Below are 18987 nucleotides of genomic sequence, written 5' to 3'. Positions count from 1 at the left end.
GGTCTATGGGAGCCAGTCCCCCAGCCGCTTCCCCGGCCTCACCAGCACTTCATCGCTTTGTTTCAGCCCCCATCCACATCCCACAAGCCACTGTGCTCTCTGACACACTGAGCCAGCCCCTGCAACTCCTCAGGGCCTGCCCTCCACTGTTTGCAACTCAACTCTGCCTGCCAAGCCTCAAGCCACTCTGGTCACACAGGTCCCAGCTCTGGGGACATGGCCCAGAGCAGCCTTGTTCTTTGCTTCACAGGTGCCCCTGTACTGCCTGCCACCTGGCTCCCATCCTCCTGGCATGACAGCCCTGACCGTGGTCTGACATGACCCTGCTCCAGGAGCACCTGCCTGTCCACGGGTCCTCAGAATCTGAACAACCCTGATACATAGCCAGTGAGTGAATGTATGATGACTCCAGGGAGGAACAGGCTTTGGGTCAGGCTGGTGGGGGAGGGTCTGGGTTCGGGAGGGCTGGTAGAGGGGTGGGGGGTATGTGAGGCCTGGGTCCCCATGCCGGGAGGGGAAAATAGAGAACCCAGCTTTTTCCACCCTGTGCACCTCCAGTCTTCACCTGTCCCCACCTGTCCCACATGTGCTCAGATGTGCACTGCCTCTGTGCAGGAATCCCAGAGCCCTCCAGTGCTGGGAGAGCCCTGTATTCACAGGAGGTGTTGCAGCTCCCGGGCTTCCTTGGGAACAGGGACTGAGTCTTACTACTGCATCCCTAGCACTGAGCAGATGCTCTGACCTTTAATGGCCACATGAAGAGTGCACTAGAAGCACCTTCAATGAACGAATGCCTGAGCTGCAGGCAAGTCCCTGCAACCTCAACAGGTGCCGCCAAGAGCCAGCCCTTCTCCGAAAATGGGCAACAAGGAAGGCAAAAGACAGACACTTCATGTCACAATTTCCATAAGAAAAGACACTGAGGTTTTCGGAGGACTCTCAAGTAAGACACAGGGGAGCAAAGCAGGATGGTACCCTAAAACCTGGCCAGGAAAGTCAGGGCCAGACGTGTGGCCAGGAGATGGCGCCAGGGAAGCTGGGGTATGTGAAGGGGGCTGTGCATGGCACCTCGTCTGGCTCAGGTGGCAGGGACCACAGAGTGCAGCATTCAGCCTTTCTGGCAGCGTGAATCCATCTCCTCAAGCTCTCCTAGCGCAGTGACTACTGCCTCTTACAGGCCTTATGGGACTGCAGCTGCCCAAGAAGGAAAACATGTGCCCACGTGTCAGACAACACTCAGGATGTCAATGTGGCACACCTCGCTGTGCTGGTCCCCCTGAACTATCACGAAGGTCACACTTGGGCTCTCCGTGGAGGATGGCCTGGTGACTGGGGCTGGTAGCAGGGGATTTAAGGTCCATGCATCTGCGAGGTGGTAGCTTTGTGTGTGCACACACATGCACACATACACACACATGCACACACAAAGAACATATGATGGTATAGTTTTGTCATCTCAGAAGATAAATGCCCTGCTCACACACCCACTGCTTTCTACAGCACTCTGGCCAACACATGCCAGAAAATAGCGAACGGAAAACTTCCACTGCTGCAAAAATGGACAAGCAAAATGTCAGTGTTGGAACTATTTCCACCTCAACCCATCTGTCGGTTTATCATACTGTGAGGGAAGCTATGCCACCAAGTTTGTTCAAATCCTAGGCAGGGTCACCCATGGTGACGGGTTTCAGCAGAGCTTCCAGACTGAGACACACTGGGGACAAGGGCCCTCCACAGCTGGTCAATGCAAGGTCTGGGGATCAAAACGGAGCACTGCTGAACTTCCTTGCATGAGGCTGCAGGAGGATCAGGCGCTGGAGGGCAGCACGTCTCGCGAAGCAGAGGGCCCATGAGGCCGTGGGAGGCTTGCATGGGGATGGAGGGCCATGAGAACGGCTTGAAGAGCCGGAGCATATGAAGACGGTGTAGGAGGAGATGTTTTCCTCCGTTGTACCTAAGGCCGCATAAGTCAGACTCAACTCATAATGGCTAGCTACCTATCTAACCATGGCTTTCTTCTAAAGGTGACACCAGAAGTCAGTGTCTCTATTAGGAGCACAGAAGCACTGTGCACAGTCTTGGTAATATGGATACTATCACTGAAAACTGTCCCCAGTGTAGCACTCCACCTTGTCAGTGATGTTATCAGGTGCTGTCAAGTTGGTCCCAACTCATAGCGGGACTATGTACAACAGAACAAAATACTGCCGAGTTCTGCACCATCCTCACAGTAGTTGCTATACTTGAGCCCATTGTCACAGTCACTATGTCAATCCATCTTATGAGGGCCTTCCCTTCTTGGCTGATCCTCTACCAGCTCAGTGTCCTTCTCCAGAGACTGGTCCCTTCTGACAACATGACCAAAGCAGCAGCATGAAACCTTGTCATCCTCACTCCTCCAAGAAGCATTCCAGCTACACTCCTTCCAAGACAGATGTGTTCATTCTTCCGGCAGTTCATGGTCTATTCAGTATCTTCACCAACACAATTCGAAGGCATAAATTCTTCTCTGTTCTTCCCTATTCATTGTCCAGCTTTCGCATGCATATGAGGTTACTGAAAATACTATGGCTTCAGTCAGGAGCAGCTTAGTCTTCAAAATAACATATTTACTCTTTAACATTTTAAAGAGGTGTTTTACTGCAGACTTGTCCAACGCAATATGTCATTTAATTTCTTGACTGCTGCTTTTAGGGAGTTAATTATGGATCCAAGTAAAATGGAATCCTTAACAACTTCCATCTTTTCTTGGTTTATCATGATGTTGCTTATTGGTCCATTTGTAAGGATTTTTGTTTTCTTTATGTGGAGTTGTAACCCATACTGCAAACTATAGTCTTTTATCTTCATCAGTAAGTATTGCAAGTCATCTTCATTTTCAGCAAGCAAGGTTGTGTCATCTGCACATCACAGGTTGTTAATGAGTCTTCCTCCAGTCCTGATGCCATGTTTTTCATATAGTCCAGTTTCTCAGGTTATTTGCTCAACATAAGTATTAAATAAATATGATGAAAGGATACAACCTTGACACACTCCCATCCTGATTTTAAACCATGAGTGTCCCTTTGTTCTGTTCTAATGACTGCCTCCTGGTCTAAGTACAGGTCCCTCATGAGCACAATGAAGTGTTCTGGAATTCCCATTCTTCTCAGTGTTACCCATAACTTGTTATGATCCACAGTCAAATGCTTTTGCATAGTCAATAAAACACAGGTAAACATCTTTCCAGTGTTCAGTTGCAGCAGTACACAAGGAACTGCCAGAAATTCAAAGCGGATTCAGAAAAGGGTGTGAAATGAAGGATATCCCTGCTGTTACCATGTGGATCTCAGCTGAGAGTAGACAACAGGAAGGACATTGGTCCGAGATAACCAGTGGTAAGGTCCCGGACCGACCCCAAGGCAGCAACTCCTCTTTCATGGCAGTTTGTCAGAAGGGCAATGTGTGCTGTGTCCTACATTCTATAGGGCTCCAAGGACAGCCTGCATGTCCAGGTGTGTCACAGAGTGGATGCAGGGCCAGTGTCAGCTGACAGATGGATGGGGGGAGGAAAGAGGAAGAGTAGCCTCTGTGAATTACTGCAGATCAATGCCAGCACATGTGTGCCCACCAGTGCTGCGTCTCCACAATTGTTCTCAATCCACACTTCTGCTTCTCTTGGTCTCTAAGGGTGCTGCCCCCTCACCCCCCAGAACATAGACTACCAGCCCCTCCGGCCCTCTGCTGTGGTTTCAGGCTCCTCTCCACTTATTGACATTTTCTGATGAGAGGCCCAGCTGTGTGGCCACTTTCACTGAACTGGCTTCTGTGTTATTCAGTCTCTTCGCTCTTGTCCTCAGGCCATTCTGAGCATTCTCCTGGAAGCTTTGACAAAAGTCACCTTTATGGAAGCCCGAAGTGACGAGGCCAAAGGCTGTGACACACAGCACAGCCCCACAATCCATCGCTGGAGACGCCGGCACCGCTCTGGGATCCGTCTGATAGTGGGGGACTCGCAGGGAGACCCCTGGGGTGCTGCTTCAGGGTCTGCACCACAAGAGGTTGCCGGTTCCACTGTCAGTAGGTTCATGAATTCAATGGATGGCACTGTTGTCAGCTGCTGCTGAAAGGACCGTGTCCACGGGGACCACATTCCCAGCAGAAGGAAATGCTACCCGGTCCTGCGTCACCCCCGTGACGGGTTGCAGACCCGACCCCTGTGATCCATGGGCTTTTCACTGGCTGATTTTCCGAAGCTGATCACCAGGCCTTTCTTCCTCGTCTGTTTCAGTCTGGAAGCTCTGCTGATACCTGTTCGGCATCACAGCGAAATGAAGCCTCCACTATAGACTAGAAGGGGCTTTGCGTGAGGGGCGGTGGCTGGGGGTCAAACCCGGGCCTCTGACGCAGAGGGCGAGAGTTTGACCTCTGACCCACCTGGCTCTCCCACAAATGACACTCACGGATGCTGACTGGGAGCTTCCCGGGCTGGAATCAGAACACCAGGAGGTGGCTAGTGGGAGGCTGTTGAAGCGGTCCTGAAGGAGATGCGGCTTGGCAGGCAGATTCGCAGACCTCCAGCCCCTCAGCAAAGTGGCTGCCTCATTACAGATGCTCAGGGTGAGTATCTAGTCTCCACACTCGATAGCTCTTCCTTTTACTGATTGAAACAACCAAATCAGCAGACGGGACTCTAACTCCGAAGAGCCACAAATTAATTGTTTAATGAGAAAGCAAAGTGGTTGCCATGGAGCCCTGCTGATGACTGCCTGGCGCTCACACGTTCGTGTAATCGCACATCTGTCCCCAGGGATGTTGGAGCCAGAGTGGGGACAGAGGCTCCCTCCTTTGTGAGGTCCTGGCAGGCTGGCTCTGCGGATAGCTCTGAGGGGCCCTGGATGGCTTCCTGAGCTCTTGCCCTCTGTCCCACCCATGGGGTCCCTTTACCTTGGGGCATGTGTGCTAGGGCGGGAGCCAGAAGCCTTTGCCAGAGCAGTAGGGCAGGGCCAATGGCCACAGTGCCCCCTGGCACAGTGCCACACCCAGCACCGACAGGTGGCTTTGTCGGGCAACGTCTGCTGCTTTCTGTGCTCTTTGCCCAAGGCAGGTTGAGAGGCCAGGACACACTTAAAGCTACGAGTGGAGGCCTCTGGGCTTTAGCTACATGTAATCACAGACATCACGTTGGGTATGGTGTGAATTGGTTTCTAGATGTGTCTTTCGATCCAGGAGTGACCGAGGCAGAGGAATGGAGAGCCTGCCCTCAGAGCACCTGGGGATGCCTGGCTGGTGATCTCAGGAGCCTGGTCTTGCCCACCTGGCCTCCTCCAGAGCCCCAGCCCACAGCCACCTGAGCCGCACCATCTTCAACCTGACAGTGGCCAGTGGATGGAAAGTTCTGGCAAAGCCCCTTCCACAAAGTCACCATCGGGTGGCCCCTGCAGTTCTTCTGACCCAGGCTGCCAACTGAGGACAACGGATTGTTACCTGATTTTGGTTTCAAGGTTAATGGATAATTTGCATTCCTTGCTCTGTAACAGGTGAGTGATGTAAGTCAATTCATGTAGCATTGACAGTTTGCTGAGTGGGGAGGGGTCCTTGGCAGCTACTGCAGGCCCTGCTGAAGTCAGGACCATGGAGGGGGAGGCACAGATGGGTTCAGAAGTCTCACACTCTCACTTCCACCCCCAGAGTCAGCCATCGTCAGCCAGCCAATATTCCACCTTCCAGTCAGAACGTGGACAGAGCATCACCCAGTTTGGAGCATGGCACCAGGCATGAGAGCCCAGAGGGATGGAGGGCTGTGTAGTGGGTAGCCCAGTGGGGGCAGTGCAGTGGGCAGTGAGGACCAACCAGCATATGTGGGAGCATCACAAGCCTGGAGAAGGTGGCATCTGAACCAAGACCCCAAGGTGAAGGAGAGGATTGAGAAGTGGAGGTGCCACAAAGAGAAGGGATGGCAGTGTGAAGACCCAGAGCTGAGAGCCCTGACAGGGCCTGGACCAGGGGCGAGTGGTTATGATGCAAGATAGGGCAAGGCAGGGAACCAAGGCCATGAGGCCTGGCCAGAGCAGCCAACACCCATGTGGGCATTGCCGAAAGCAGTGAAAGTTACATACACACATACAGACAGACATATATGTACATAAAAACTCTCAATGCCATGGAGTTGGATCCGACTCATGGTGACCCCTCCTTGGGTTTCTGAGGCAATATCACTACTGTAGTAGATTTCCCAGTCTTCCTTCCAAGAAGTGGCTGGTGTGTTCTAACTGCCAGCCTTCTGGTTAGCAGTCAAATGCCTTAGGCATGACACCACATGCATATATGTATGTACACATATATATGCATACATATATTTGTTGTTCTTAGGTGCCATCAAGTTGGTTCTGACTCACAGTGACCCCATGTACAACAGAAAGAAACAGTGCCAATTCCTGTGCCAACCTCACAATCACTGCCATGCTTAAGCCCACTGTGGCAGCCACTGTGTCACTCCATCTCATTGAGGGTCCTCCCCTTCTTTGCTGACCCACTACTTTACCGAACACGATATCTGTCTCCAGGGATTGGTCCCTTCTGACAACATGACCACATACATACATAACCCACTGTCATCGAGTCAATTCCAAGTCATAGCAACCCTACCGGACAGACTAGAACTGCCTAAGGCTGTGAATCTTTATGGAAGCAGACTGCCTCACCTTTCTCCCACAGAGTGACTGGTGGGTTTGAAACACTGACCTTTTGGTTAGCAGCTGAATACCTTACTCACTGTGCCACCAGAGATCCTTACATACATACATACACACACACACACACACACACATATACATACACAAATACAAATATACACATATGCAAACTTACATACACACACACACATATATATATATTCAGAGAGAGAGGAGGCCATGCAGTGATCAAATGGAACTTTTAAACTGACTACTTCCTTTAAAGTGCCATCTACTGCTATGACTATTTCAAAGAAGGAAAGAGATTTCATGCTGGGCCACCTGATCCTAGCAGCATGTGAGCATGGTCCAATAAAGAGCCGCCATCTTCACACTACGCTATCTTGGTCTGGGTCTCCACGACTTGAGGTCGGGAAGCTTCTTCCAAACACAGTATACAGCCTCTGGTTGCAGAGGAGAAAGACGTGATGACATGCGCTCACATTCTGAATTGCACCATCACACTTTATCAAACAGGATTATTCTTTGCAAAAGGACATGTTCTATATTAGAGCAACTGTGATGGAAATGGGACACTCTGAGTTACACATTTCCAGATAAGGACAAAGATCACGCGGCCCGACTGTCAGCACAGCTCCTGCCTTGAGGACAGTCCAGTGGCTCCTCCTTTGGGTTTGATATGGGTGCTCCCTTCTCACAGCCTGGGAGCATTGGGGTGCAGGCAGGGAAGGGCATAGCCCCACAGCTGCCCACCCTCGAACCAGTCAGTGGGTTGGGGCCTGTGGGTCTCTGCCACTCTCTGGCCCAGGTTGTCTCAGGCTTCAACCTATCACTGGAGACACACCATCTTACTGTCAGACCAGATCCTGGCTGCCTACCACAATGAAACCTTGGCCCAGTAGCACACCAACCTGAGTTAGGGGCCATACCCTCCTTTCACCTGGTCAGATGGATCAGGAATCAGGTGAGGATGAGGGAAGCACCCTCACTGTCCTTGGTGCTCAAATACGTAGGTGTCTACCTGCCAGCAAGGAGCTCTGGTAGCAGCATAGCGCCTAAGGCACTTGACTGCTAACCAGAAGGCTGGAGGTTCAAACCCACCAGCCACTCCTCAGAAGGAAGGTTGGGCAATCTACTTCCGTAGTGATACTGCCTCGGAAACCCAAGGAGGGGTCGCTATGAGTCGGGGCCGACTCAATGGCACATGGCCTCCCAGCAGAGGCTTGGGTGTGGATTTGGACAGGCTTGGGAATGAAATCCCAGCTCAGCTTCTTGTTGGCCCTGTGGGGTAGGGACAATGGCTTGTTTCTCTGAGTTCAATTTCTCTGGCAGCAGAGTAGGAAGAACAATGCCACAAGGAAGGTTTCAGTGATGGACAGAGAAACTCAGTGTCAGCCACCATGGCACTCATCCAGGGGTGCCAGTACTTCTGGGCACAAGCCATCCTCAGCCAGCCTCTTCTGCTGCCCACAGCACCCCTGGGATTGAGCCAGTGGAGCAGACGCTAGCCTAGCCAGAGCCCCAGGGCCTGTCACCTCTGCCCTGGCTCCAGAGTAGGGAAGGGAATCTCTCTAACCCACCTGCTACACACACCTGCAGACTCCGCCCCTCAGCATGCAATTACCTTAGTAAAATGCGGAGTGTCCCACCACCAGGTCTTCTGAGACACTGGCAGCAATTATGCTGCCATCAAGATTGCAGGGACCATTTGCTGGTTCTTTGCAAACACATCAGAAAGACTATTCATACCTCCCCAAGCACCACCTCTCACGTGGAGACATTGCTGCAAATCAAGACACAGAAATCAGAAACTTTCCAACACCCAGTGCCTCCGTCCGGATCAGTGTGTTGTGTGTGTGTGTGTGGCTTGTGTGTCTGTGTGTGTACTTATGTGTGCATGTTGCCTATGTTTGTGTGTGCATGTGTGCATGGTATATGTGTGTATACATGATGAGCATATGTATGTGTGTGCATGTGGCATGCATATTTGTGTACATGTATATGCTTGCTCATGTGTGCACATAACATGCATTTCTATGTGTGTACATGTGTGTATATAGACTGTGTGAGCATTTGTGTATGTGTGCATGTGGACTGTGTGTGCATGGCACATGTATATATACATGCTGTTTAAGTGTATGTACATGTGACATGTGTACATGCATGCAGGTATATGTGCATACACACATGGTATAAGTGTGTGCATATGGTTTTTGTGTGTGCATGTAGCCTGTATGGGCATGTGTGTGGTATATGTGTTTGTACATGTGGTGTGTGTGTGTGTGTGTGTGTGTGTCTTCTCATGCTGAAAATTAAGCTGCCTCACTGAATGCTCAAGGTCCCTCCCTCAGCCCTGGAGTGCCTGTGTAAGTGGCCACAGGAAGAAGGGGCTGGAGGAGTTCCTCACGCCCTAAGGAAAGTGTGTCTCACCTCACAATGTGTGGGAGAGAGGAAACCACATGTTAAGCACATACAAAAAAAGACAGCAAGATTCTTGGGGACCTCTTCAGTGTCTTTGGTTCCCTGCACTGAGCTGGGGGCCTCGTGCCAGTAGGGCCTCAGCAAGTATATAATTTGACAGGAACAGAGTTTATTTTAAAAACTCTCTTTGCTGTGAATCATGCTTTGTGGTAAATTCATCCTAACCTAAGTACATGCATGATTTCAATGAGCAGGTACTTATGCTGGTGGGCACTGAGTGCATAGAAGTGCACCCGTGTTGCTTTCAGTTCCACACGACTACACAACAGGTGGCCCCCAGGCTCCACAGACCCCTCGGCATGCTTGCTGGACCATGCTGGCCTTTTGATTGGTGTACATGCGATGCTAACATTGGTGGCTAGTTGTTCTCCTGGGAGCCCACATTGAGTCAGCACTGATGTTCCAGAGACTAATCCATACAGAGATGGCATCTTCACCAAAGTGATTTATTGTCACATTAGATGCAATAAAATTAATTGTGCAGTTCTTATCTCAGATGATGAAATTAAGTCATGCATTTTGTTTGTTTGTTTCCCCCACCAACTTCTTTCAGTTATTTTCTTTATTTTCAGGAGGGAAGTTATTCCAGTCATTTGATACAAATGGCTTTAATTAGTTTAAGGCAAACATAACCTTTAACGAATACAGGCTTGGGATTGCTGGTTTGTGTGCTAAGGAATGAAAAACAGCACTGCGCTCCCTGCCTTGATTTGTAATGTCAAGCTGCACAATCCGATTTGGTTTGGCATCAAAGTAAACCACCCATCACTGTAGAATAATTGCCTGTCCAGGTCATCAGGAACCCAGCCCATGTCCGCATACACAAAGCACATTTTCATGACAAGGGCAGGCAAGTTGTCAAATGGTGGGGAGGGGCTCCAAACCATGATGTTCTGCTGAGTTCTGTCCAAGATAAGGCTTCCTTTGACCTAGGGGTAGAGAAGCAAAGTTCCAGGGGACTTGCATCTCTAATGAGTATTCCTTTTTTAAGGTATTAAAAATTAAAAGCAATCAATCCCACACATAGCATAAAGCATCTGGCAGAAAAGAGACCCTGTGTTTAAGGTACGCTCCCAGGAACAGGCTTATCTCGGGCTTGTCTTTTTCCAGATCTATTGAGCTGCTTGCCAAAAGGGTCAGCTCTTTGTCAGCCAGGATCAGCACTGCTGGCCCATTGAACCAGCCGTTGTATCTTGAACCGGGCCAGGGCCTTCCCTTGCCTGGTCCCTCAGTGGCTCCGTACTCCCAACAGGGTAGGGCTGAGCCTCCCCGCTCCTCCGCCGTATCTGGCACCCTGCAGTTCGCCACTGTCCACACCATTCTGGACGTCCATGCCTGCTCTCTCTGGGATGACTTCAAGTCATGTTGCTTTTTTCCTCCCCTCTTTTAGTTGTTTTCTTTATTTTCAGGAGGGAAGTTATTCCAGTCATTTGATACAAATGGCTTTAATTAGTTTACGGCAAACGTAAGTTTTATGGTCCCCCTCAAAAAAAAAAAAAAAAAAATACAGGTTTGAAATACACAATCAAATAAATGTCCCAACATAGAGAAGAAACTGATGATGGTTTTAAGAAGAGAGTAGACCTGAGAAACAGAGACACCATTGATCCCGGAAGTTGAGCATGCCATGAACAGAAGGTCCGGAGGGAGGACAGGGAATGGCAGAGACCGTTTCTGGAAGTTCCACAAGCACATGGCTTCAGAGTCATGGCTGGACACATCAGTGAGGATCTTTGGCAGTAATGAAGATCAATCACACATACATTCAGAAAGAAAGAAGAAAAAGAAAACCAACTCATTTCCCTGAAAGAGACAAGGATAGGCTTGATGTGGCCCTAGGAAGCCAAAGACAGTGGGCAAGGCACTCTCCTTGCACATCTGGTATATGGGAGGGAGTTCTAGATCCAGGCCTGCCACTGGCTGCTGGGCACTGCACATGCCACAGAAATGCCCTCACCTTCCTTTTTGCTCCTCGGTTGCTTTTGGTTTTTACTTCTCGTTGGTCTCACAGGGACAAGGATAACTCCCTTATTGACCAATGACGCTGCGGTTATTGGACGAATGCAAGGTGAGATTTATGAAAGAGCTCTGGATGTCAGAACTGAGGGTGGGAGATACATCAAGGGTGCGGCCACTTGCTCTCTGAGCCCGGCCTCCACACCATCAACCCTTAAGTCAGCAGCCTTTCACCCCCACAGGGTGTCTTTCCCTTCCACCCTTCCTTCCCTCCCCTCCACATTGTCTTGACAGCCAAGCAAGTCTTCCACAGCCCCTCTTTCATGCTATAGCTGCAGGGACTACAGGGAAGTAACAGGGTGGATGTTGGGTGAGCACAGAGCCCAGTGCTACTGAGGATAGTGACCTCTGTGATGATGGCAGGGTCACGCCTGTTGGGTTCCCCATCCCCTAAACCCCAGTTCCTTGCACATGGCAGGCGCCCCATGCCAGTCTGTGGAGTGAAGGAGTGAATACATTTGTAAACCCATATTTACCAGGGATATACAGCCTCAGGCATGAATTATAAAGTGATCCCAGCCCTGCTGTTGTTGTTGTTGTTATGTGCCGTTGAGTCAGACCTGACTCATAGCGACCCCTCCCTGGGTTTCCGAGGCAGTATCACTATGGAAGTAGATTGCCCCATCTTCTTTCCAAGGAGTAGCTGGCGGGTTTAAACCACCAGCCTTCTGGTTTGCAGTCAAGTGCCTTAGACACTACACTACCAGAGCTTCCGCCCAGCCCTGCTAGTGGTTCTCAAGTGTGTCTTCCGGACCCTACCAATGTCCACATGGCCAAATGGGAGCATTCTATCTGGCCACCCTATTAATGATGATGTTCAAACCAGGTGGCCTCATTGAGGACAGACCCCCAGACTTCCTTGACCCCATGTGCAGCTGCTTTTAAGGGAAGCAAGGTCTGTCATGAGGCAATCACCAGTCTCTCCAACACTTCATCCTCAATAACCACCCAAGGAAGACCAAAGGCTTAATCCTTGCTCTTCAGGGTGGCCGGGTCTCTTCAGTCCTTCCTTCCCACCACAACCACCACCTGCAGTGTAGTCAACATCGACTCACGGTGCCCCGACACGGGTCCAGGTAGCACTGTGCTCCCCTCAGTTTTCAATGGCTGTGGAAGGTTGTCAGGTCTTCGTGATGATGGAAAATTCAAACCTTCGATTGTCAGGTCTTTCTTCCTTCCAAGGGGCCTCTGGCTAGACTTGAACCACCAACCTTTCAGTTAACACCCAGCACATTCCTTGTATGCACCACCCAGGAGTCCCTGGCCTTCTCTTGGGTCCTGAATTTTCAGACTTCCTGCTGGCCCCCTTCACCTCCTTCATCCACAAAATGGCCTATAAAGTGAGATGTGTTTTCCCCTCCTGGTTGCTGTGGGGCTTTCATACCAGGCCAAGGAAGCCATTCCCAGAAACACTCAGCTTCACTTGTGTTGATAGAGGTTGTGTCAGCAGGAGCAAAAGAAGGAAAACACCTGCTCAGGTGAGTGTTCCCCATTTAGAGAGTTCAGCACAACTGCCCCTTTCCTGTTGAGTCTTTCCCTATTGTAAGAGGGCCATTCTCATGCGGTCAGTGCATACCCTGCATTCTGAGTTGTTCTTTTCCCAAAAAGCAGCCTGTCCTGCACCAGGTCCTCCTGCACAAGTTGAAGGGAGACTCAGGCAGGAGCCAAGCCCTTCCCTCCTCTGGTGCAATTAGAGTGACTTCCACTGGCTTCTGACAAGGAGAGGGGGAGTTCTGCAGTCCTGGTGGTTAACTGGTGGTGTTATTTATGTGCTTTGAATGCTTGCAAAGTTCCCTGGCTGTTTCTGATGCAATTAGTCTCATTGATGGCAAAGTTTATGAGTAGGAAGATTGGGAATTAAAGGCATGCAATACAATAGAACCCAATAAAAATGAGTATGCCCTGCTCCCTCCCATACAGAATGCCTAGAAAAGAGGTCTCCAAGCTTTTACAGGGAGATAAAAGATCCCTCTTGCCTGCACAATTACTTAAACCACATGGAAACATAGAGGTCCTAGTCTGGGAGAAAAGAATTCCTGAAACAAAAGCAAATAAATATTGTCAAAAACCATTTTACTTCTAGGCAGTCCCCAACACCTAATTAGTAGCCAGATTTCCATGCTTCAATTACTGCTAGTTCAGTAACAGGCACATAACCCACATTAATTCAAGATCATTATGATGGAAAATTCAAATAATGCTTCACACAAACACTTCAAGAGTTTGACTTTGGTTTGTTGCATGTGTAAATTATGTATATGTGGGACGTGATTGTGTGCGGATCTTTTTAAATCCATTTAAATTTGTCATGGAACTATATTCACAATTCAAATTTCAAAAGAGATATAATGTGGCATACCTCCCTCCATGCCTAAGCCCGGTCTCACAGTCTCTCTCCTGGAAACACGAATGTTACCGGTGCTCTGCCAGTTTCCTTAAATATTTCATGCATTTACAAACAAAGAGGCTATATATCATTTCTATTCTTTCTTGTTCTGTATATAAATGTATATAATCTACACTTGTTTCTTACCTTTTTTTTTTAACCCAATGATATTTATTGGAGATCTTGGTATATAAAACTCATTGTCATTCTTAATGGCTTACAATATCTGTTGCACGGATATACCCTAATTTGTGTAACTACCCCATGTGGATGGACATGTGGGTTGTTTCTGGTCTTTTATGATTACAGATCTTGTTGCAATGAGCACTCTGGCACATACCTTACCCAGTACCTGAGTGAGCATATGTGAAAGAAAATGGCCATGAACGAGGTGCTGGGTTGAAGGCCATGCACCTTTGTGATTTCACGGAGACTTCCATATTGACTGACTCAAAGATTGTGCCAATTAATTACCATCCTTAAGTCACAGGTCAAGAGCCTGGCTCCCCCCCACCCTTGCCCACAGAATGGGGCACCAAGCTTTGGAGTTGTGACAATCTGGAGGTGACACTGATGTCCACTAAGACATTCACTTTGCACTTCATTCTTTCACTCAATGAACATTTATTGAGAACCAGCTGTATCCTGAGCCCTCTTGTAGGCTCTGGGGAATAAATAGGCAACACACAGATAAAGCCCTACTCCCATGGAACCCAGGTTCCCATGAAGGCAGACAGACAACATCATTATGACTGTGTTTGAACACCTTTCCATCTGATGAAAAAAAGACACGTGCATTTCTGCTTCTGTAAATTATCTACTTGTGCCCTCTTTCCATTTCACCCATTTTTTACATGTGTTCTGACCCCCTATGTATTGTCTTTCCCTTCACCTAAGTGAATACAACATCTCTATGTTGTAGTTGAAGCTCTAGTAGTGTAGTGCCTAAGGCACTTGACTGCTAACCAGAAGGCTGGTGGTTCAAAGCCACCTGGCACTCCTCAGAAGGAAGGTTGGGCAATCTACTTCTGTAGTGATACTGCCTTGGAAACCCAAGGAGGGGTCATTATGAGCCAGGTTTGACTCGATGGCACATAACAACAACAACATGTTGTAGTTAATGACTTACCCCCTCACATACTCTAGTAACCTTCAAAGACTGATTCTTCCTTTTGTGTGTGCATTTTTTGTCCTATGGATATGAAGGGCCCCTTTGTCTGTGATAAGAATTGCAAAATACAGATGAAATGGTAGAAATTCCGTTAGTATGTTTTGGTCTTCAAGATATATTGCTAAGTAAAAATATCACATAGCAGATATATTTGTACCAGAACACTCCCAAATTCATTTTATGAAGCAAGCATAACCCTGACACCAAAGCCAGGCAAAGACAGCACTATAAAAGAAAACTATAGACCAATAACTCTCATAGACGTGGATGCAAAACTTCTCAACAAAATCTTAGCCAACAGACTCTCACAATATATTAAAAACATAATACATCATGACCAAGTGGATTCATACTGAGTATGCAAGGATGGGGGAGCTCTGGTAGCATAGTGGCTAAGGCACTTGACTGCTAACCAGAAGGCTGGCAGTTCAAACCCACCAGCCACTCCTCGGAAGGAAGATGGGGCAATCTACTTCCGCAGTGATACTGCCTCGGAAACCCAAGGAGGGGTCGCTATGAATCGGTTCTGACTTGACAGCACATAACAACAACAACAACATGCAAGGATGGTTCAACATTAAAAAAACAATCAATGTAATTCATCACAAAAATAAAACAGAGGAAAAGAATCACACAATCATATCAATTGATACAGAAAAAAAGGCATCTGACAAAATCCAACACTCGTTCCTGATAAAAATGCTGAGCAAAATAAGAATGGACAGGAAATTCCTCAACATAATTAAGGGCACATATACAAAACCAACAGCCAACATAATTCCCAACAGGGACAGACTGAAGTACTCCCCTTATGAATGGGTACCAGACAAGGATGCTCTTTATCACCACTTCTATTCAAAATTGTATTGGATTCCTTGACAGAGCAATAAGGCAAGAAAGGGATATAAAAGGCATCCAAATAGGGCAAAGAAGATGTAAAACTATCTCTAGTTGCAGATGATATGATCCTATATATAGAAAATTTCAAAGATTCACTAAGAAAATTACTGGAACTAAATGATAGTTTCAACAAACTGGCAGGGAACAAGATCAGCATATAAAAACCAGTCAGATTCCTTTACACTAACAAAGAGAGCTCTGAAAAGAAGATCAGGAAAGCAATATCATTTAAAGTAACCACCCAAAAGATGAAGTACTTAGGAATAAATCTAACCAGAAACACAACAGACCTATAGAAACAAAACTATAAACACTATTACAAGAAACTAAGAGAGATCTACATAAATGGAAGACTGTACCATGCCAAGGATAGGAAAATTTGATATCCTGAAAAATGTCGACATTACCCAATGTGATCTACAGATGTAATGCAATCCCAATCCAGATTCCATCATCTTTCTTTAAAGAGATGGAAAAATTAATCACTCATTTTATATGGAAAGGAAAGAGACCCCAGATAAGTACAGCACTGCTAATAAAGAAGAGGAACAAATTAGGAGGACTCATTCTCCCCAATCTCAAAACCTATTACACAGCCATGGTAGTTAAACAGCCTGGTACTGGTACAACCACAGACACATAGACCAATGGAACAGAATTGAGAATCCAGAGTAAATCCATCCAACTAAGAACTTTGACAAAGGGCCAAAACTCATTAAATGGGGACAAAACAGTCTCTTTAATAAATGGTTCTAGCGAAACTGGATATCTATTTGCACAAAAATGAAACAGGACCCATATATCTCATGCTATATATAAAAAATGAACTCAAGCTGGATCAAAGACCTGAACATAAAACCTAAAGCCATGAAGACCATTAAAGAAAAAATAGAGACAAACTTAGAGGCCCTAACTCAGGGCATAAACACACTATCGCATATAACTAAAAACACACAAACACCAGAAGGCAAAGTAGGTGACTGAGACCTCCTAAAAATTAGACCCTTTGCACAGCAAAAGATTCCAACAAAAGAATAAAAAGAGAACCCACAGACTGGGAAAAAAAAAAATAGCTATGGCATATCAGACAAGGGGTTATCTGTAAAAATTTATAGACAACTTCAACACCTCAACAACAACAACAACAAAAAATAAATAATCCAATTAAAAATGAGCAGAAGACATGAACAGACACCTCACCAAAGAAGGTATTTAGGCAGCTAACAAATGCAAGATGAAATGCTCACCATCATTAGCCATTAGAGAGACACACATGAAAACAACAATGAGATATCATCTCACCCCAGCGCTAATAGCAAAGTTCAAAATGAAACAGAAAACAACAGTCTGGGTGAGGGTGTGGAGAGACTGGAATCCTCACACACTGCTGGGGGACTGTGAAATGGTGCCACCACTGTGGAAAACAGTATGGTGCTTCCTTAAAAAGCTGGAAATAGAAATACGATAGGATCCAGCAATCCCACTACCAAGTATATATATCAGAGAAATAAGAGTCATGACACGAACAGATAGATGTACACTCTTCTTTGTCGCAGCACTGTCTGTAATAGCTAAAAGATGGCAACAACCTCAACATCCATCAACAGGAATGATCAACAGACTATGGGACATACACATATTGGAATACTAGCCAACATTAAAGAACAATGACAAATCTACGAAACATCTCATAGCATGGATGGGCTTAGAGGCCATCATGCTCAATGACGTTAGTCAATCACAAAAGGATAAATATTGCATGAGACCACTACTATAAAAAGTCAAGAAAAGAGTTTCCCCCCACCACAAAACATAAAACAAAACAAAACAAAACATATTTGATAGTTACCAGGGTTGAGTGAAGAACCACTAACTAGAGGACAGATACATATTAACTTGGGTGAAGGGATAAAAGCAAAAAATAAATTTAAAAATTTTTCTGATAGGTCCAATAGAGTCTAGGGGACTATGGCCCCTAGCTGCCCTTCAGGTCTGGAATTGAACCCACGCCTGTGGCTTCTAGCCGAACAATAGAACATTTACCTGAGGTAGATACACTCCTTGGAGAGAACAATCATAGGAGAAAGAAGGGCTGCTTATGCACAGGGACACAGCTCAGGGGGCAGAAGTGCATGGAGGGATGGACACAGGGCAGAGGTGGCTATGGGGAGGAAGTATGAGGGGAGATGTTGCATTGTGGTAAATTGTGGTCAATGTCATGAGACAAAGTGTATGTGAACTGCTGTATGGAAAGTGAATTTGTTCTGTAAATTTTCACCCAAATCACAATTAAAAAAAAAAAGAGAGAGAGAAGAAAAAAATTTCTGATAAAAAAAGAGGAGTTAAAAGGAAAGAAAGTAGACCTAGAAACCACCTGTGTGGACAACAGGGCAAAGGCAAGCACCCACTCTCAATCTTCCTGATGACCACTGACTGTAGAAACGTGAGACCCTCAAATATAGGTGTGTGCCTGTACCTTACAATCCACCCCAGGTTAGAATTCTTCCAATTTATCATGAACACACATGAGTACACACGAGTGCATTGGAAATGTCCGGGGTTTCATCCCAAACTGTCAACAGAAGTTTCCTCTGAGAAGAATCAAGTACAGAGGAGGTACATTCAATCCACTCCAAATTGTTTCAGTTTGTTAAAGAGAATGTGTTCACACTTCTCAGTTTAATTAGAGAAAAGTAAACATTTAAAACATGGAGCCTCTAGCTAGAGACTCGGGCCTCTGTTAAAAATTGCTTTGTGATTTATGGTGGGTTGCTCACCGTCCTAGGTGGATCTGAGGTGAAGAGGCTGGTTCTGGCTGATTCAGAGAAGCAGGCAGTGGGTTCAGTGGTCACCCTGGCCTGAGCCGGTCTGACTTAGCACCAGGGATGGGATACCCAGTAAGCAAGGTAAGCACAGGCTTACTTGTGCTTACTTCCTGATCTGCAGTGAACAGTTTCACGTGGGTTTCACCATATCAAAGATTGGTAAGTGAGCACAAGTAAGCCAATGCATACCTTACTTCCTGGGAACTGTGTCCCTGTCAGGGATTGTACATTTTCAGACTCTTTGATTCTGTAAGAAGGTGCTGTGGGGCTGGGAGAGAGACAGATGGCAGCAATATATAGAAGCAGAATCTTTGATGTGATGAAAACAATGTGAAACTATTCACCACAGATAAGTAAGTATGCACAAGTAAGCCCGTGTTTACCTTGCTTACTGGGTCATCCAACACTGTTGACCATAAACAGTCAGGACTGCCACTCACCAATCCAAGAACCCTCACAGACAACAGCCCTCCAGGATGTCGAAGAGGTTCCAGTAAGGCCGGCTCTAGGAACAGTCCAAGCATTCATGAACAG

General features: G+C 47.1%; 1 protein-coding gene across 1 annotated transcript in view; it reads right to left on the bottom strand.

Moving 5' to 3' along the window:
- The window catches only part of TCERG1L (transcription elongation regulator 1 like), a 219229-nt gene that overhangs the window by 80659 nt on the left and 119583 nt on the right, over positions 1-18987 (bottom strand). Inside the window, exon 12 of the mRNA XM_042780403.1 lies at positions 18056-18061. Coding sequence (XP_042636337.1) covers positions 18056-18061 — 6 coding nt within the window. The remainder of the gene's footprint in view (positions 1-18055; positions 18062-18987) is intronic.

The sequence above is a fragment of the Orycteropus afer genome, unplaced genomic scaffold (genome assembly GCF_000298275.1).
Source record: "Orycteropus afer afer isolate SDZICR_OR568_19922 unplaced genomic scaffold, OryAfe1.0 scaffold00038, whole genome shotgun sequence".
Classification (NCBI taxonomy): domain Eukaryota; kingdom Metazoa; phylum Chordata; class Mammalia; order Tubulidentata; family Orycteropodidae; genus Orycteropus; species Orycteropus afer.
This window is presented reverse-complemented; position numbering and strand designations above follow the sequence as displayed.